Source organism: Epinephelus lanceolatus, chromosome 1 (genome assembly GCF_041903045.1).
Source record: "Epinephelus lanceolatus isolate andai-2023 chromosome 1, ASM4190304v1, whole genome shotgun sequence".
NCBI lineage: Eukaryota > Metazoa > Chordata > Actinopteri > Perciformes > Serranidae > Epinephelus > Epinephelus lanceolatus.
In genome coordinates, this window is record NC_135734.1 from 25,005,077 (window position 1) to 25,024,978 (window position 19,902).

A 19,902-nucleotide genomic window follows, 5' to 3' on the forward strand; every position below is an offset into this window, starting at 1 on the left:
GTGCTCACGATTCTCAAATCTTAAATTACTCTTTTATCGTTTAACATTTTCTTGTATTTGCATGTCCAATTCTATAAGGAACTGTTCTTTATTTAGAGGAGGGGGTGGCTGGTATGTGACTTTTTTTTTTTTTTTTTTTTTTATCTTCACGTGCCTGAGGCCACAAATATTTATTCTTGAGCCTCCCCGAGTGACTGGGGGAAAACATATGAGCTTCCCACCATTATGAATAGACCCTAACCATTTTTTTTACACCAAATGTTGGTATTGGAGCCAGTGCAGTGAGCAAACAGCACAGGAGTCAGAGTTATGACAGAAACAAACAGTATTTCTTAAGCAAGATGCAGATCCTTCATACAAATCACACCATTACACAAGCTGTGTGTACACTTCAAGAGAATAGGACAGCCATCCGTCCTACCACAGCACAATTAAGTAAGTTCACATGATATCACACACACTCCCGCACGTACACACACGCATCACAGTGCACACAGCCAGCATAATGACCATTCCCCTAAATAAACTGTACACAACAGTGGCAGCAGCAGCTGGAATAAATTTTCATGACTGTCATGTATGCAAGAGTGCAGAGCTTCATCTTTTTTTTTTCTTTTTTACAGGATCTGGTCAGTGCAACAGGGTTACAACATTTCAAATGAGTAGAATAAACTGATTTCAATGAATTATCCCTGTTTTAAGCTGAGATTTGACTACGTTTCCGTGATGCACTCATCGCACATGATGTGTTCACAGTTTTTATTAGTTTCTGTCTAAGATAAATGGTGTGATTTTGGCTACTTTTAAAGGAAAGCTGTCGGCGGGTTTTGGGGTTCAGATGGTGCTTGAATCAATATAAAATACAACTATTTAAAGTTTTGTGTCCTTCCCTCAACCCAAAATAAAAAAACACATCTCTTTCCAGTTCTTAAAAACGACTTTAACATGCCTCCCCCATTTTGCACCACCCCCTCATAAGTAATGAACAGTCCCTCAGTGAGGAGCGGAAACAACTTGAGCAGTATCTGTAGTACAGATCTTTCCAAAATTATTCAAGTAGGATTTGAACTCTGTTGTGACATGAATAACTAAGAAATAAATAAACATACTGTACTGAACCAATACGTGAGCACATCTTAGGTAATTCATTTTTATTACTGGCTTCAGGACATCTGTACTCTGCCTCCCAGTAACATAAATATCCATATACAGAGCTCTTTATCTGCTGTCTATCTTAATAAGATTTCAAAGGTCATGTTCTTTGTTTGCTTTTACATAACTTTATTAGTCTATAAGTCTTTAGATATTTTTGGATACTGTTATTTATTTAGTCTTTTTTATACTATTCCACATATAGTTTTTAATCTTGTAGTCTATGTTTTAGCTTTGTGATCAACAGTGTTTTGTGATTAACTTATTTCTTGTGTGTATTTGCTGACCAAGGTAGTGAGCGGCATATACTCTTTGTCTGTTTCTCGGGCTAATATAAATATGGTAGGTTGTAATTGAGTAAATAAAGATTTACACACACACAGTGACATAAAGAGAAGTGTCCTTGGTGACAGTATGAACAGTCATCGATATGTGAGGCGCAGCATGAGGGCCTCATAACAGTTTAATGCGGCTGTGGCCTTGTACAAAAATAAAAGACAATAAGCAGCATCTCAGCTGTATCACGTGTTTAATAAGTATATCATACACAGCACAGTTAAAACCTGAGTTACTTTAAAACTGCTCGTCACTCTTAGTGTCTGGCTTCAGTTGACGCCCATCTGCACTTGTGCCTCCCTGAAGCAGCTGCTTCTGTCTGAACAGTTCTGTCAGTGCAGTCAGGATGGGGTCACCTCTTCCTGCAGCTGCTGGGGAGCCCACCTGATACCACAAAAAGGAAAGTTAAGGTCATTCAGACCTCACATTTTACATATTCAAATCCACAGAACTGTAACAGCATGTATCCTGGTCCTCTTACATGTTTGAAACTCGCACTCTTTCTGAGCCGCTCTGGGAGACCTGGAGCAGGAGTAGATGGAGGAGGAGGAATCCAAGAGGGAATCTGGCTTTGGTTTTGTGTGTCTGTGCACTGTGGTGTCTGCTGGGAGGTGGTGCTGCCTTTGATGGAAGGAACTGGTGGCAAGGGCCCTTTCTTCAGAGCGAGGGAGATGGATGCTCCTGTAGCTCTCGGCAATGTCTGAGACATTGGACCTGTCAAGTAAAGCATTAAGAGGCATAACATAAACTTAGAATTAACTTAAACATTAAAAAAAGCATAAAAGGAGTATATACTTCACGATGTATCAGGATAAAACACCTCTGTTCTTCAGCTCTCTCTGTACAGCCTTTAGTCCTCCAAATCGGTTGATGATGCAGTCGACAGCTTCGGCTACATCTTTGTCTTTCAGGTCTTCCTCAGTGAGTCTCGCCCGAATCAATAGCCTCTTCATTGCGGGATCCAGATCCTTAAAGTTCTCCAAACAGATACAGCAGGAAATGGACTGATTTAGCATGGTGTTGAATTAGAAATTAAGAGTGTCACAAGATGAATTTTCTTTCTGTTTCAGTTTGGCTCGGGTGGTGTAAAGGTATACTGTGGTATTTAGAAATCTCGAAGGTATGGTTTTCAGTACCATCAAGAATACAGATGCTCCTTTTTCTATTACTGCAAAGAGATATGGAAATGCTGTATTGAGGTAATGTTGTGCACAACATACACCACCAGAGGTCAGTCTCTGCTGGTGGAACAGGCTGCTGAGCTGAGAAAAATGGCGACTGTGAGCAGTGGGGATGAAGTCATGGGAGAGAAAAAGGAGAAGAACACTCCTCTGCCCCATTTGGAAGTTTTGCCGCACATAACTTTTTCTTGAGACGATTTCTTTCAACTACAAAAACTGTTTTTTAGCCACAAGATTTCATTCAACCCATTATCTTTGTTCAGACCGCTAGGGTCTGGGGTTCCATGCGCTTGGAACATTACCAGGGAAGAAAATAGCCTGTTAGCCAGTTAGCAGCCTGTTAGCTAAGCTAGCACATTGTCATACTGTCTCTTTGAAATCCACCGCAAAAGTTCAATTTTTTTATGTACTCAAGGCAAATTCAGGATTGAAATATTACAAAGGGGAGGAGTTTCGCAGGCACATCGGCTATCATGGAGATTCCCATAGGAATGAATGGACTTCCAGTTACCTCGTCTCTGTACACACTTTCTGAGATTTGTGTTGCCTTGCCTAAAATATATAATTTGATAATTTAATCATTATTGTAAACATGCAGATGAGTAGTCGACTAATGGCCCTAGGTAGTCGACTAGGAAAATTCTTAGTCAGGGCAGCCCTACAGACCACTGATGTGTCTGTATCTGTTACAACAACAAGTGTCATCAGGTCCTCCAGTGCACTTATTTCCTATTTATTCATTATCCCATGGGCCATAACTTTAAACCCAGCAAGACTGGTCTAAGCAGGCTGATTGCCTTTTGAAATCAAAGCATTTTAGGCTAGACAAAGATACACATGCTGCAATGACTTATGTCACCAGCAGTTCAGCTTCTATATATTTTTTTTACACAAATAGCGTCGTATCTGATAAACCCGATGAAATGTCAGGGAGGTATGAATATGAAAAAATAGATACCACCCAAGTCTATTCTGAGGGTCTATTTGGCTCATGTAAACTATTAACGTTTCACTGTATGATCTGACTTACTGAACTGGAGGGTGCAGTAACTGCTATGGATGGTTCGTCCACGGGGGATTGTGGCTCCTCGTCCAACTGCTCTAGTGGCTCAGTTCTACAAAAACAAAAGGAGAGCCATCACTTTAATCCTCTGCTCTCTTTTCCTCTTTATGTCAAATCATAACATTTTTGTCACCCTGAATCAGGTGGATCACTTGTTGATTTGTTTTCAGTCACTGCTATTTCAGTCATCATGGTCATCTTTTCTGCACAACAGAAGAAATGAAATGAGAGGGAACAAGAGACAAATGAGAACTGACAGAGGTGCTTTCATGTGAAAGTGCAAACACATTTGATATGTGGTCACTGATGAGTGATATCATCTTTTTGTTGTAATTCTGACCTTGATTTCTCTGGACAGCCTCCACTGCCAGATGAAATTCCCCTGCCTCAGCCTCATTTGCAAAGTTGAGTCCAACTTGGTGGCCCTGTGCCAACACATAAATCAGCCTTAAACCAACACAGAACTAGTACTCTGACAGGCATGTTGCATCACACTTCAAAAAAGGATCGCTCACATCTGCAGGGAAGGTGTGGAAGAACGTGCAAGTTGCAGCGTACTGGAATGGGACGTAGAGCTCCTGCTCCCACAGTAATTTGGCACGCTGTGTTTAAAGGAAAGGGTACATAAGGACACATTTAGCCACACCCTTCAAAATATTGTTACTAAAGGAAACTGCAGATCACAAGAAAACAAGCAGTTCCACACATGCAACTGTACACGCACACACAAAATAAAGCTAAAATGTCAGTTCTTTGTGGGAAGTAGATGAGTTAATAGATGTGCGTGGGTAGAGTATCTTTTATCAGTTCTGCAGTTCCTCTTACCTTGACACAGTACAGACGCAGGAAGTGGCTGTGAATGAACGTGTCCTCAATTAGACACACTGCGCCACAACCCAAACAACTCCAGCCTGGACGCTCACCCTCCGTCTCTGTGGCCACTAGAACCTGTGCTACTGTAGATTTGATCAGCTGGAATACAACAATAGTCATAAAAATCATGACAATACAATACACTCATTAAAAAGAGTGCAAAAAGACTGATTTATTAAATACTGTGATTGACAAAAATTATGGAGTTTTGCATATGATCCTAATACCAAAGCAGGCTACAGGGATTCTCCTGTGCTGGGCTATTTTAAACCTCTTTTATGCTTTATTGATTAGGTGGTTTAGTCAATGTTTGTACATCTTATCTACAATCAATAACCCAAAGTGTAATCCATATATGCAATTTGTAGGTTTCATATTTGAGGGATATGTTAAAACTTTAGGTTTAGGTACGAAACCCACTTTGTTCTCAGGCACAGTTTATATGTTAACCTACAAAGAGTAATGCACTACAATTCATATATAGAACACACATAATCATGAGCCTGTAATTTATGTCCAGAAGGCTGCGATCATTTGACCAATGTCCTGACAGGAGTAAAAAAGTAAATAGTATGAGGAGCAAAAGTCTGCCTAATGTGGCTCCCTGGGGTGGTGGATGGGTCAAACAAACACACGACTTTCCCCCAAATGACTGGGGATCATTCCCAGTGTGAAACAAAGTGAATGCTGATTTATTCTAAGGCAGTAGTTCCCAATATGTCCATCCACTGGGTCCAGATTTCTCCTTAGTCACTAGTTCATGGTCCTACAGAGTAGTACATTCAGTGTCATACTTGTGTTTGGCCATGTCATCAAGCTAGTTTGCTGTCTCTGTCAAGTAGCTGTCAGTTAGTCACTCACTCTACAGCAAAAAACGGCATTTCAAAGTCCTGTGCTGGAAGTTTACTGTACTTAAAAATAAGGTGTGTTTTTTTTAAAAAACTTGACACATTTGCGAGTCACTTGCGATCCATTCAGAATGGGCCAGCGACCCACTTTTGGACTGCGACCCACCAGTTGGGAACCACTGTTCTAAGGTATGCTGTCACTACACTTCTTTTTCTAAACCTAAAATATGTAACGTTACTTGTCTAAACCTAACCCACGTAACTTTACATTAAGTATGTAATGTCATCGCATGGTGCTAATTTGTTAGGTATCATACAAACAATTGTATGAGGATATGTTGCTCGGTTAGGGTCAGGAAAAATCATGTTTTGGCTTATCAGAATATCCACTGTTGTTGCCACAAATACAGCTAGTAACGTCCCAAGCTCTCGTTAAAAAATACATACTTTTGTTGGTCTCAAAAATCTGCTGCTGTCTGCTGCTTGGCAGTTGTCTCGCCTAGTTGTCACAATATACACCATGCCCTCCTCCTCCTCCTGATGAGCAACTCATCTTAAAAACATGTTATCTGAACTATGTGACTTTTTGAAATGTTGATATGATATGTATGACACATACAACCATAGCATAGCCGTGGTTTGTGGAAATGTAAAGTTCAAACATTCTGCCGGCTGGGCTGGAAAGTTTACACAGTCCCACCACCAAACTGCTCTCTTAATGTACGATATACATTATTTATATATATATATATATATATATATATATATATATATATTATATTATATTTTTTATTATTTTTTATATTATTTTTTATATTATTATTATTTTATTTTTTTTTTTTAAAGCGACTCACATCTTTTGTGCCTCAGAGTAACCTTTGAGACACTCTGGTTTAGTTTCAGAGTGTTACACCGCTGAGAGGCAGCTCCACAGAGAGACAGTGACCTCTTTTTAGAGGCTGATGATGCTGGGAAATGATCCATTTAACTTTCCATTATAGTACACCCCTGACATCAACTGGGTTCACTCATTCAGGTCCTACATCACCATGAAATCATCATCATCATCCAAAGTACATAAAACATGTGGGGTCACAAGATTAAAGTCTCTTCTTTTCGCTGTTAATGATACACTTTGATATCGAATGTTTACTGTTGTGCTGATGACACACTGTTATACCTGTCAGAAAAACAACCTGCAATTACTTCTTTTATTCAGGAGTATTTTCAAGTTTTTGTTTTCAGTGATAAGGTTTTTATCTTTTCACAAATTAGTGCAGCTCTCTGTGGTCCCTGAGAACAAAAAAGTTTCTTGACCACTTCTCAACAGAACTTTAATCTTATGAGACCAAAGTCAGAAATCTTGAGGTTGGCCCACTCACTGCTTTTTACATTTCAACATAAACGTCTGTCTGTTCATTTTATAGACTTGCTTTTAATGACATTGTGTTTGACCTCACTTTTTATATTCTTGTTTCTCTTTTTCTTTATTTATTTTTATTAATTTCATTATTTACTTCTTTTGGTAGGCTATTTGAAGTGCTTTTAAAAAGTGTACATTTTTACATCATGCAGCACCTGCTCTGGCAACACGGTGTGGTAGTGCCAGGCAATATAAGAGGCAGATACTAACTGTAAACAAAACAGCTCTCACAGAAAGCCCATTCATTCACCAGGCCTTCCCCAAACGTTCCTGACAACAGAAAAACAACCCCAGGAAACACAACAACATCCACATGTTAAATCAACAGATGATACATTACTTTTCAAATATTTAACATTATTAACACAGAACACAAATGTCCACTGAACCCTGATTGAAATGCAAATACAGAGAAACCCTGAGGTTATTTAGTTAATTTACAGGTAATAATTTGAAGTGACAGTAACAAACTGAACTGACCATGCACTGAGGTTCGAGCAGAGTGAAGAGGACACCTTTCTCACGGATGGTTAGCAGATCACTCATGGCGTGAATCCCAGGAGTCAGACTCGATGCCATCACCAGACTCTTGTTTTCACCTTCTAAACTTAGCACAACTGTCACTACCTCGTCCTGTCATTAATGTCTGAGCCAAACACTCAGTAATACCTGACTGTAACTGGTTTGAATGGCAGCATTTCCATTGCAGCTGGTTATCATGCAAATTTATTTGACTTGGTGTACACTGTATGTGCTCTGTGGCTCTCCTTCCCTAACTGAACAACCATACTATAAACAGTCAATGGCAAGAGATAACAAGAAGACATTTGTTAATACTATGAAATTAAAATGTACGATGTCAGAGGTACTAAGAGTCACCGCTTATCGAGTGTTTGTAACTCCACTTAGTTTTTCTGGGATCCTTCATTGAGAAATAAATGTTGAATACAGTAGTTGTAGAGGCTACAAAATATACTGTCAGACTAATTATTCAAATAACTGAAGGGATCTTATTATTTATTTTGTCTTATTTGCTTTTTTTGTGTCATTTTTTTCTTCTCTTTTGTGAAGTTATATTGTCATAATATTGTTGTGTGTTATGTGTATATTATCTACCTGTATTAAAAATAACAACAAAACAACTTCAATCACATACTTCACTTTGTCCCAGTTCTGTCTCAGCGATAAATACTTAAACATAAAGAGATGTAATCTACAACCAATAGGGAAAAAAACAAAAATAATAATAGTTCAAAAATAGTTCTGTACTTGAGGTAAGTTTTGAGGTACTTGTGCTATACTTATACTTCTACTTTGCTATAATTCAGGGGGAAATATTGATGCTTAAAGTCAACTTTAATAAAATATGATATATTATGGGCCCCTGGGCACAGACATGCAAAAGGCCCCACCACCTCTCATACATAGGGACAAGACACACAGACTGTTGTTGTTGTGCATCTTTTTTTTTTTTTGGTTGTTTTGTGTCTCTCTGAGGTTACTTTGTGTCTCTTCGGGGCGACTGTGGCTCAGAGGTATAGCAGGGGGTCATCCACTAATCGAAAGATTGGCGGTTCAATCTCCAGCTCCTCTAGCCCGCATGTCAAAGTATCCTTGGGCAAGATACTGAACCCCAAATTGCTCCCGATGGCTGTTCCATCAGTGTGTGAGTGTGTGAATGGTTACTGAGTAGCAGGTGGCACCACGTATGGTAACCTCGGCCACCAGTGTGTGAATTTGTGTGTGAATGTGACATGTGGTGTAAAAGCGCTTTGAGTGGTCGGAAGACTAGAAAAGCACTATACAAGCGCAGTCCATTTACCATTTACTTTGACGTAATGTGTCTTTTTTGGTGGTTATTTTGTGCAGTTCCTTTGCATCTCTTGTGGTCATTTCAAGTGGTCTGTGTTAAAGTGAGGGACATTTGCAGGTAAAGGTCTTGGGATCTCTGACATATTGGGCCTGTGGGTTGGTACATTTAGGCCTGTTCAGTTGTCCATCCATTACTGTTAAACATTCAAATTCCCAACAGTGTATTAAGTACTTAGAATTAGCCCAACATTAAAACGATGCTTACATGTTAATATAGTGTGAATAATATATAAATATGTAACACTGGCGGGGTCATTCTGCTGCTTAGTGAGTAATTTTTATTAAAATACTAATTATAGTTTGATTGCATTAATGTACTTTTACTTCAGTAAAATTTTAACTGCAAGACTTCTACTTGCAATGGAGAGTTTTTGACATTGGAGCACTTATTCCACCACCACCCACACCTACTATTATCCTGTGCACATGAAAAATTAACAGTGGGTGTTAGGTTACCAGGCTGGGTGCCACAGGTCCTGCTCACTGATGCTCATGCTCTTCCTTTCTCCCCAGTTTATTCAACAGTCTACTGAAAAAGCGAACATTTATCTTGCAGCTGAAACCTCAATGAGTTACCAGTATACAGGCAGTATTAATGGTTTGGCAGAGACTCTCAGAGGAAGAAATTTTAAGTGTGCGGAAATGTCTGGCGAGGTCGAAAGATCACACAATGCACGAGGTATGTCATCACCTTCACCTCTCAAAGTTTGAATGTCTCTTGAATGTGCGTGTCACAATTCCCACATATCTCACTATTATGAAATGTTCCCTAAAGGACTTATTAGTTGGCTGTAATGCTGTCTAATAAATATCTTTTATGACTTCCACATACTGTCTTTCTTTGTTTACGGCAAGAAGAAATAATTTCTCACACTGCTGCAAAATCTCTGCACTCGACTCTCAAATGTTCCCTGGATGGCAACAACAGTCTCCACAGAGGTTTAATAATTCTCTCACTGTCAAACAAACAGTGTCAATTTAAGTGTCCTATACAAACATGACAGTACAACACAGCTGTAAAACATAAAAAAAACTATTTATTTGTAATGTTAGAGTGGTGACAGTCAAAATAAATGACATGAATTAGACTACTGAAGTGCAGTGATACAAAGAAGGAGAAAGTAAAATACAATAAGTGATATGTAAACTGATCAATCTGGCTGTCATAATTTTAAACTACTTCTGTCCAATGATCATTTCCCCATGCTCTTCAGAAAACGTTACTTCTCTGTGACTATTACACACCACTCCTCCATCTCCTCCATCACCGTCTCCTCCTCCTGAGTTGGCTCCTCCAGGCACAGGCCTCTTGCGTCTCTTGTTGAGCAGAGGGTTGTTGGACGTGTCCAGGTCTTTGATCTTCACCTGGTCGTAGTCGACACGCATGGTGGCCAGGGCGCTGGTCATTTCCTCCTGCGGGAAGACGGAAACACATGGTGCTTTAAATGTGTCTGTGCTTTAACGCCATCTTGTGGTCATATTGTGAAAACAGACAGAGTGTGTCTCACCTTCACATCCTCCCACAGCTCCTTGTCCTCCGTCAAAACACGGGAGGTGTGGAGGGGTGTCGGAGGGACCACCCATGACTGCTGCAGTACAAAAAACACACATTCTATGAATAAAAGGAGGAACAACATGTAGGTCTGTAGACAAAGTGGCAAAGAGATGTCTTACACTAATCCAGGGATGGTTCATGAACTGTCCAATGGTCATCCTCTCACTGGGGTCTGTCTTCAGTAACTGAATGATGAGCTGTTTGGCTACAAAACACAGGTAAACAACATCAAGCATTTGTTCCAACAAGTCTTTACTGCTGTATGAACCTATAATGATGTTGTCTCTGTTGTGTTAAAGAGGATGAGATTTTTTTAATAAAGAAAAACATATTTCTCCTCTTACCTGTAGTGCTACTTATCGGTCTAGATTGTTTTGGTGTGAGTTGCAGAGTGTTGGGGATATCAGCTGTAGAAATGTCTGCCTTCTCTCCAATATAATAGAACTAGATGGCACTCAGCTTATGGTGGTCAAAGTGCCAAATAAATACATTTGAAAACCTCAACAGCAATGTCTCTTTCTAGAGATCATGACCTGGTTACTCAAGATAATCCACAGATCTTGTTGTGAGCAGGTTTATGTAGGAACTATTTTCTCTCTACTGAAGCACACCTGAGAAGCTCATGCTCATGACAGTGTGAGATGTCAGTTGCATCCTTTATGGCTGAGCTGTAAAATTAGCTAGTTCTGTGGTGCTATTAGTAGTAGATGCACGTTTTATTCTGCGCAGTGATACAGTTAGCCACTGAGGTCTGTGGAAAGAAAATAGTTCCTACATGAAACTACTCACAACAAGATCTTTGGATTATCTTGAGTAAGCGGGTCATGAGAGAAAGAGACATTGCTATTAAGTTATTCAAATGTATTTTTGGTGCTTTGAGCACCACAGGCCGAGTGCCATCTAGCATTCATGTGTGAAGTGCATGTAGGTAAGCTTCCGGTAGTGGAAATCAGGTGTGTGGAACGGGAAGCAAACAGTTTTTGACTGCGTTATGTAAGCGTGTAGTGAAAACATGAAGTATCAGTGTGGAAGACTCAATTTGCTGAACAGAATATTTATTACATATGGACAATGCTGTCTTCCCTCTATGTTATGGTGAGCATGTGTATATTGTGTTAAGAATACATGGATTGCCAAATCAAAAGAGATAACACGCACTGGACGTTGGTTTATTCTTTGCCCAGAACACACGCCCAGAACAAATTCACCCATTGACCCCTCAGTGGCTTGTTTAGCCGTTTTGTTTTGTTAAATATCACTGTTGATTTAACTAATTGATTGATTGATTGATTGATTGATTGATTGACTGATTGATTAACAGCACTACAAGTAGGAGGAAAAATATGTATTTTTGATTTTGGGGAGAACTGTTCCTTTAAAAGTCCATTCTCACTGAGGGTGAGAGTGGTAAGTGCTAAAGAAAGTTGTTGTTGACACTTGTTAAATGTTAGCTTGCTAGCTCGCTGCTGCTGCTACTCTCGTCCATGTTCACCCACACCCATTCACACTGCGTGGACTTGGAACACAACAACGCGAAATTCCGCACCGCACCTGTGTATATGGTTTAAAGGCAGAAAAGCACTGCACGAATATTCTGCAAATCCGTCCCGCATTTCTGCATCGAAGCATTGAGAATGAACTCTAAGTAAGATTGTGGCGCGGTTGCTTATTTATATCCAGCTGTTACAGAGCAACATTATCATTCGTTTTGATTCATGTCTCTGGCCACCTGATAAACATTACTCTATAATTCACTCTCTTTTAGCTCCGTTTTTGGTCCCTACCAACTCCTGAGAAAAATATGTCACCTTAACTGCTAAATGCTCCACCATGTTCACTTACTGTGCGTTCACACCAAACACGATGGACACAATGTCATCGCCCGTAATGCGAGTATCGCGTCGCTTGATCACAAATGTCACCTTTTTGATCATCGCTTTGTCGCTTCAATCGCGATGACGGAACCCTCCTCCCGCAATTTTCTTCACCTCCCGCTATTTTCTTGTCAAACATGGCTGAGTTAAGTACCGTAGCTGCTCTTTATCTGTTGTGGACAACTGATTTGGATCGGAGACCCAAACGCCGCTGTGTCTGGGTTCACAATATCCTCCAGAAACGCACACAGCTGGGTGAGTATCATCACCTCCTGCAAGAGCTGCGTCTGGATGACGGTCGTTTCCGGTGGTACTTCAGGCTGACGCTGGCCCAGTTTGAGGACCTGTTGGCCCGTATCGGTGCGAGGATCTCCCGCCTGGACACCAACTACAGGCGCTCCATCCCAGCTGCGGAGCGCCTGTCCATCTGTCTCCGGTTAGTTGCTTATAATTTCTTTATGAATGGTTGGATATCAACGCTGATTGGATGTTGCGGCACAGCGTCACGTGATGTCGCTTGAAAAGTTCAAATTTTTCAACTTCAAGCGACACGCGATGAGGCGATGGACGCGTCATCACTTCATCGCGTTGCTCTTATCGCCTGAAACGCGTCGCCCGAAGCGACATCGCGTGTCATCGCGTCATTTACATTGATTTTGAATGGAAACTTGTGGCGTTTATCGCGTTTGGTGTGAACGCACAGTTATGGTGACCAGGTCCCAATAAACCAAATGTGGGACAAGGAGTAGGTTTGTGAGGGACAATGTGGGACACCCGCCCCCAGCACAAAGTTTAGTCATCAGAGACTAAATACATTCATCGTAAACTATACAGAGTCTACTGTATATTAACACTGGACTTTTTTAATTATTGAAGTATTTAGCAACACAGAGACTTGTGGTCAGTGGGATTTGAGGATTCTTAAAATAACATCTGTACAGATGTGAAGGCCTGACCGTGTCTGACTGATCTTAAATGAAAGCTGTTGTCTTGTATTTTTTTTTCCTGAAAATATTAACTAACACTGTTTATTCAGCCTGTGTAGTTGAGGGGACAGGTCAAACTGATATGATGCTGTCAAATGGAGGATAAACCATGAACATAAATTACAGATCACCTGTAAAGCATTTTAATAAATGAATCTATCATAATTAAAACTGGAGACTGAAAACAAACTGACATATGGGTCTGATCACTTTTTTAATGAACTGACATCATTCCAGACAGGATGGAGGAAGTGTGTCCGTGACTTCCTGTACGGACTGAAGGCTGCTGGAAACTGTCGGGAAACTGTCCAACTTCATCGCAGGTTTTTGTTACCACCCCCCGCTGCGGCCGCCTGCTCTCGTCTACTTTGCAGACAAGACACAGTTAATCTCCAATGAGCCTATTGACACTCATTAGCTAACGAGTGTCACCTGTTGCTATATGGGGTGGGAGGGGCGGGCCCTAGCGATTAAACGCACAGAGCCCACGTGGGCCGGCCACTGCATGCAGCTTCTTCTCATTGGCCAGGGGAGGGATTGCAAGTGCGAGTGACAACCAATCATGCGGGATGTGGTCTCAATTTGCGTGACGCGTGAAAAGAGACAGAAATGCTGTGCAGTCCCGCGCAATGCGGGACGTCTGGTCACCCTATGTTCACTAGCGAGATGCTAACTTTGTCAGTTTGTCAATTGGTGCTGGGTTTTTAGTGTGTAGTGAATCTGTCAAAGCATTTTTTTTGTGCTTAAAAGCCTACTTGTGTCTGGAAACAAGGCGAAAGAGGGTGAGCAGATTTCGGGCCATAAACCCAAATAATGAGTTCAAAGATGCTAAAATTCTCCATAGAACTGAGGGGAACAGCAGCTGGGTGATGATTTTCTGTATGTTCGATACCTGTCACAGTCCATTGTTAATATAAACATACCAAATACAGCAGCTTTAAATTTGGACTACAAATGTTACTGTGAATATGGTTTACTGTACGCCAGTTTTGGTCACTATAGTCAGTTTGTGCTGATTTTCAATCAAAGCAAGAACTTGGTGTGAGGAAAATTTGCACAACCCTGTTACAGTTTTGAAATCTTTATGAGTCTTTTGTCCAAAGGCTGACCTTCCTCAGAAACGTCAGCCCACTCAGGGTTGGGGAACTCGTATTGGCCCAGCCTGATCCTCTGCTTCATGCCTGGAGAGATGGCCTGACCTGTGTTTGAGTAGAATGGAGGAAACCCACACAATCTACAAACAGAAGAGCAGAAGAGACTGATTTACTTTTCTGTCATTAACCAAAATCATATTGTTAAACATTAATATAGAGTATACCAGAACAGCTGTAAATGTTTCATTAAGTTTAATCAGTTGCAGACGCACATGATACTCACAGAATGTACATGATTACGCCCAGAGACCACATGTCACATGATTTGTCATATTTCTCTGGCCCAAGCACCTCTGGGGCTGAATGGACAAACAGATACAGAAATAAAACAACACAGTGATAGCGTGGAAAATGAAAGACACACTACAGCAGGTCAATATGCAGACACACATGGAGAACATGAGAGTGAATGACAGCAACCATATCCAGAAACTATGTCTCTGATAGCATATTAATATTACTGGTACAAATGCAGTCAACTACTGATTGCATGACAGCAAACACTCACCAACATAATAAGGAGTGTAGCAGGGAGTTTGGAGGGCGTTGTGCAGCGTCGTCTCCTTAGCAAAACCAAAGTCAGTCAGTGTTAGTGTGGCGTTACTCTCCTTGGTGGTATAGAGCAGGTTTTCAGGCTGCATGAGAAAAATAAAAAAGGTTACAGAGATTTTAAAACAACGCATTTATCTGTGAATTCATTTATTTTGACAGCAGCAGCACCTTTACATCCCTGTGGGCGATGTCCATGAGGTGGAGGTACTCTATGGCCGTGCCGATGTCATGCATGATGTCTGACGCCTCTGATGGACAGACATGACGTATAGGTGTAACATATGCAGGACACAATAAAGAGACCCATCATTAATATGTGACCTCACCTCTTTCTGTGAAGGCCTGGTCCCCTCTGGCCTGAATGCGGCTGAACAGCTCCCCTCCCTCCATACTGAAACAAGATTAACAAAGACATCAGAACTGGGGCAGTGAGGGGACTCTTGGCAAACAACCACTGCTCTCTACTGCAATCATGGTCTGGAAACAAAGCAAGTCATTGTGCGTCACAATTTACTGTTCAGATGAGTCCAGTCTTCTGAGCCACGGCAGAACCAGATGACTCGAGCAGTGAGGACGAATCAAAGGGAACATAGCAAACTATTGTGCTAATTTCACATTGTAAAGTTTGTACAAACACGTTATAAAACCATATCAATTATATGATGATTATATTACAAACCCAAATTAGCTTAATTTCTAACTGGAGCTTAAAATGTATCATCAGAAAATGTTTCCATATTTTAATAAAACTGGCGTCTGTTAAAAGCCCTCTCAGCTTTCAGCCATAGAATATGTTCTGTGTGTTTGAATCACAAGTGAACAGAGCTAAATACAGCCCCAAACACAACACAGATACAGTGGCATCCAGTTTCTCAGGCCACATTATCACGTGATCAGAGATGCAAATGTTTCTGTAGTAAACACATGACACAGCAACACTTGCAAACAGTCTGTATTACCAACACCAGACTCAGAATCAGATTCCTGTTAATGCCAAGTAGGATGTCACATACAAGGAATTTGCTTTGGTTTTTTGGTGCATAACAAAAAAACAAAGTAAGTCATTAAGACGTGAGTCAGTGTGAGTTGGGGTCCCAGGCCATGCTGATGAGGCCAGCTGCAGTCGGGAAGAAATTGTTCTTGTGGTGTGAGGTTTTGGTCCTGATGGACCGCAGCGTCCTGCCAGAGGGGAATGTTTCAATTTGTGTGCAAGGGGGGAGGATTACTACTATATTATTACCATCTTGTCCCTTTGTTGTTCTGCAAAGTCATGTCTCACTTTTTTTCACTTTGTTTTTGAGTCTGAATTTTAATTGTTTGCACAGTTGAAAAAGGACAAATAACAATGGAAAATAATGTAATGTAAATAGAGAGGAAGAAAGACCTTTGAGGGTGCATTTGTTATTGCCACTGAAAGAAGTACAGCAAAGATATAGCTATGTCGATTGCAAATGTAAGAAAGAAAAATATTTTTAAAAAGGGGCCTTTTTTAAATGTACTGTGCTATATACTGCATGTGTGTTGTATAGTTAACTAAAATTAAACTAAAAATAAAACTAGATGTTGAAAAACATTTTAGTCAACTGAAATAAAACCAAAAACTTAACTTTAGAAAAAGAGGAAACTAGCTGAATATATATTGTGTACTTCCAAAACTAAACTAAACTAAAAATGTAAAGGACAGCTGCAAGTTTTTTGTTAATCTGGTCAAACTGGTCAACACAACAAGCATAACTGGAATGTCTACATGAGAGGGAGTCAATTACCCTCACAGAGTGTGTTTGTTTTCATTGCAATACCTATTCTGCACTTAATCTTGCCTCTGACAAATACCCCCCTTATCACAACTTTTAAAAAGCCTAATACTGAAACTACAAAAAAATGAAAGTAAAAGGTAACTGTTTTAAACAATAAAAGCTAAACTGAAACAAACAATGACATTGACATTGGGCGAGAGGCAGGGTACACCCTGAACAGGTCACCAGACTATCACAGGGCTGACACATAGAGACAAACAACCATTCACACTTACATTCACACCTACAGACAATTTAGAATCACCAGTTAACTTGCGTGCGTGTCTTTGGACTGTGGGAGGAAGCTGGAGTACCTGGAGAAAAAGCACGCTGACACAAGGAGAACATGCAAACTCCACAACGAAGGGCTTGAACCAGGAGTTCAACAATGCTAACCACTGCACCACCGTACCGCCCACATAATCAAATGCAAGTACTAAACTAAATTCCTTACTCAGTATGTATTTGATTTGCATTCCTATGCCAGGTGTGAGCTGAAATCAAACTCAGCTGGACAGAGATGCCATCCAGACCTTTCTAGATACAAGATATTCTGCAGGGCATCATTGGAGTTGTTTCACTGTTCGCATATGAAACAGCTTCAGGACTTATGTATGGATATTCACACAGTCTGTCTCCCTGCCCTTCAACTTTTTCAAAGTACTAAATGAACACAAAGATGCACTACATTATAGACAGTTCAGGACAGTTCGCCCCAAAATCCAAGATACATCATTTGCCTCTTGCCTATTGTGCTATTTATTAGACTAGATTGTTTTAGTGGAGTTGCTGAGTGTTGGAGATATCTACTCATGGAAAGGAGACTTGTGACAGTGTGAGATATAGACATAAATTCCATCCTCCTCAGCTGAGCTGCAACGTTAGCTAGTTCAGCGGTGCAGTAACTGCATGCTTCCTTCTGAGTGGTGATATGGTTGGCTGGTGTAGTTCAGAGGAAAGAAATTTGTTCCTACATGAAACTGCTCACAACAAGGTCTGTGGATTATTTTGAGTAACTGGTGATGATTTCTGGAAAGAGGCATTGATGTTGAGTTTTTCACATGCCATCATCACAGTGCCATCTGGTTCCATTATATTCAAGACAGGGCAGACATCTCTTCTGCCGATATCTCCAACACTCTGAAACTCACAGCAAAACAACTTAGATTGATAAACAGCTCTACAGGTAAGAGGAAAAATATGTGTATTTGATTTGGGGGTGAACTGTCATTTTAAAAGCCTACGAATAAGCAGACACTCACCACTCCATGACGATGAGGAGACATTTCTTCCCCTGGTGCATGTTCTCATACAGGCTGAGTATTCGGACAATGTGGGGACCTCCGGAAACTCGCCAGTGCAGCTCAACCTCCCGTCTGGCTTTAGGAGTATCGTACAGGATCTGCTCCACATCACAAAAACACATATCAGTGAAAGGTTTCCGTCACATATTTGTCTGAATGTATTCCAAGATGGATACACTTTACACATTAATTTCTAAAAGAATCAGTTTGAAATCCTTAGCAAGAAATCAATAAACACACACACAGAGACAAACACATGCCCCATTGTGGAGACACTCTCAGTTTACAGCACTATTAAACCCATTCATCTCCATTATAGAGAGAACATTTGGAGTGAATACTTTAAGACTGCATTTAGCAGTGTGCTCTAACTTTAAAGACACAGTGCTGCAGCTCTGGTATCCAGAGGGAGGAGGATATCCTATTTTCCCAGACATGCAGTCCAAATCCTTGTGGACATTACAATGAACTCTGAGCACTAGAGGAGGAAAAGGGGCTCAGATATGAGTGTTTATGAAGGTGTGCCTTTCCTCCAGAGCCTCAATGCAAAGAAATCACAGCTCTACCACTCACAGTCGACAAGACTGAGGTAGCTCTTCACATTTCAGTGTACCTTTTCAGTCGTGGCATACCACTTAAGACATTCCAAAAAAACATTCAGATGCACTTGTGGGGCTGCTCTTCCTGTTTGTGTTTTCTTAAGGCTTTGCTGCATCCCTACAGTCAGCTGTTTGTTGACTTACCCGCTCTGAATTTCTCACGTCATAAAATGGCTTTAAAAATCACTGTAAACATCTAATACGCAGAATACTTAATGTTGCGTAGGGGAGCAATAAAATGCATTTTTTTAATACTTGTGTTAAATGTCAGACGGTTATGTCAAGTATTAACAGGGCAGATCATTGTTCACACAACAATCGCAGAGCAAAATGGAAACTGTGTCGAAGGAGGACCCCAGACAGCACATCACTGTCTGACAGACACATTCACTGTCTGGGCTGCTCACTAACTCAATTTGCTCTCAGACTACTGCTCCATCCATGCATGGCTGTTTTCATATTTCATCTACGTCACATCAAACAAAATGAATATGGTTTGGTCTTTTGCATGTTTGCTTTGACTATTTTTTATAAACCATCAACCTGCCAGGGACTGCAGATGAAAACAAGTCTGTATGTCTTAATCTGGCACATTAACATGATGGACCCATGTGCTCATGTTGATTAATGTGTCCCTTTTTAAATAAAATAAACATCAGCATACATTTGAAATCGTCACTGGACATTTAACTTTACATAAAGCATAAATACAACATCTAAATTCTGGACATATTTTTCAGTATAAACCCAACTGCATGATGGAGATCACAGACCAGAGATAAATAATTGATGGATGCTCTCTGAGGACTGTCCACATCACACACACGCACACTCAGGGTAAAGAAGCAAACACACACACACACACACACACACACACACACACACACACACACACACACCTTGAGGGCACATTTCTCTCCGGTTTTCTTGCAGTAACATTCCAGAACTTTCCCGTTTATTCCCAGGCCAAGGACCTGAGCTGTGATCTTATAGTCATCTGTCACTGCGTGTCTCTTGAACTCCAGCTTGCAGTAAGCAGGTGGCTGGGTGACTGTGAGGCCGCTGTCCAAGCTGCTCCCCAGGCTGTTGGAGGAGTCACTGGGCTGTGTTGTCCCGTGCTGCGCAGTAATTGGGTTTACCGACTGCTCCTCCTGGTTATGATGCATTTTTATTCCTGTAGAAGCCAACAGGGATGCTGCGCAAAAGTCACCAGTGTCTGCAACAGGAAATATCCGGTGTCATCCTAGTTCATACGTCTGGAGGAGTTTGGTGCTGCCCGACAGATCATCTCGCCCTCACTGTGACCACTGTACGAACAAAATGAGGTATGCAAT

General features: G+C 40.8%; 2 protein-coding genes across 3 annotated transcripts; both read right to left on the reverse strand.

Annotated features, from left to right (window-relative positions):
- Positions 1 to 1,680: 1,680 nt before the first annotated feature.
- On the reverse strand, positions 1,681 to 7,529 carry LOC117256956 (actin nucleation-promoting factor WAS). The gene is made up of 9 exons (XM_033626699.2): positions 7,357 to 7,529; positions 4,558 to 4,704; positions 4,248 to 4,334; positions 4,073 to 4,157; positions 3,866 to 3,935; positions 3,700 to 3,784; positions 2,309 to 2,465; positions 1,970 to 2,202; positions 1,681 to 1,872 (listed from the first exon to the last, which is right to left on the reverse strand). The coding sequence occupies exons 1-9, from the start codon at positions 7,453 to 7,455 to the stop codon at positions 1,726 to 1,728; spliced, it is 1,110 nt and encodes a 369-aa protein (XP_033482590.1). The 5' UTR covers positions 7,456 to 7,529; the 3' UTR covers positions 1,681 to 1,725.
- Positions 7,530 to 9,763: 2,234 nt separating this feature from the next.
- LOC117256432 (MAP kinase-activated protein kinase 2-like) lies at positions 9,764 to 19,902 on the reverse strand. Of its 2 annotated transcripts, none has more exons than XM_033625850.2 (10): positions 19,468 to 19,902; positions 17,928 to 18,067; positions 15,196 to 15,260; positions 15,038 to 15,117; positions 14,826 to 14,952; positions 14,541 to 14,616; positions 14,273 to 14,397; positions 10,423 to 10,508; positions 10,257 to 10,334; positions 9,764 to 10,161 (listed from the first exon to the last, which is right to left on the reverse strand). In XM_033625850.2, the coding sequence occupies exons 1-10, from the start codon at positions 19,732 to 19,734 to the stop codon at positions 9,925 to 9,927; spliced, it is 1,281 nt and encodes a 426-aa protein (XP_033481741.1). In that variant the 5' UTR covers positions 19,735 to 19,902; the 3' UTR covers positions 9,764 to 9,924. The 2 variants fall into 2 exon arrangements, with proteins under 2 accessions (XP_033481741.1, XP_033481739.1); XM_033625848.2 differs by having other exon boundaries at positions 10,257 to 10,337.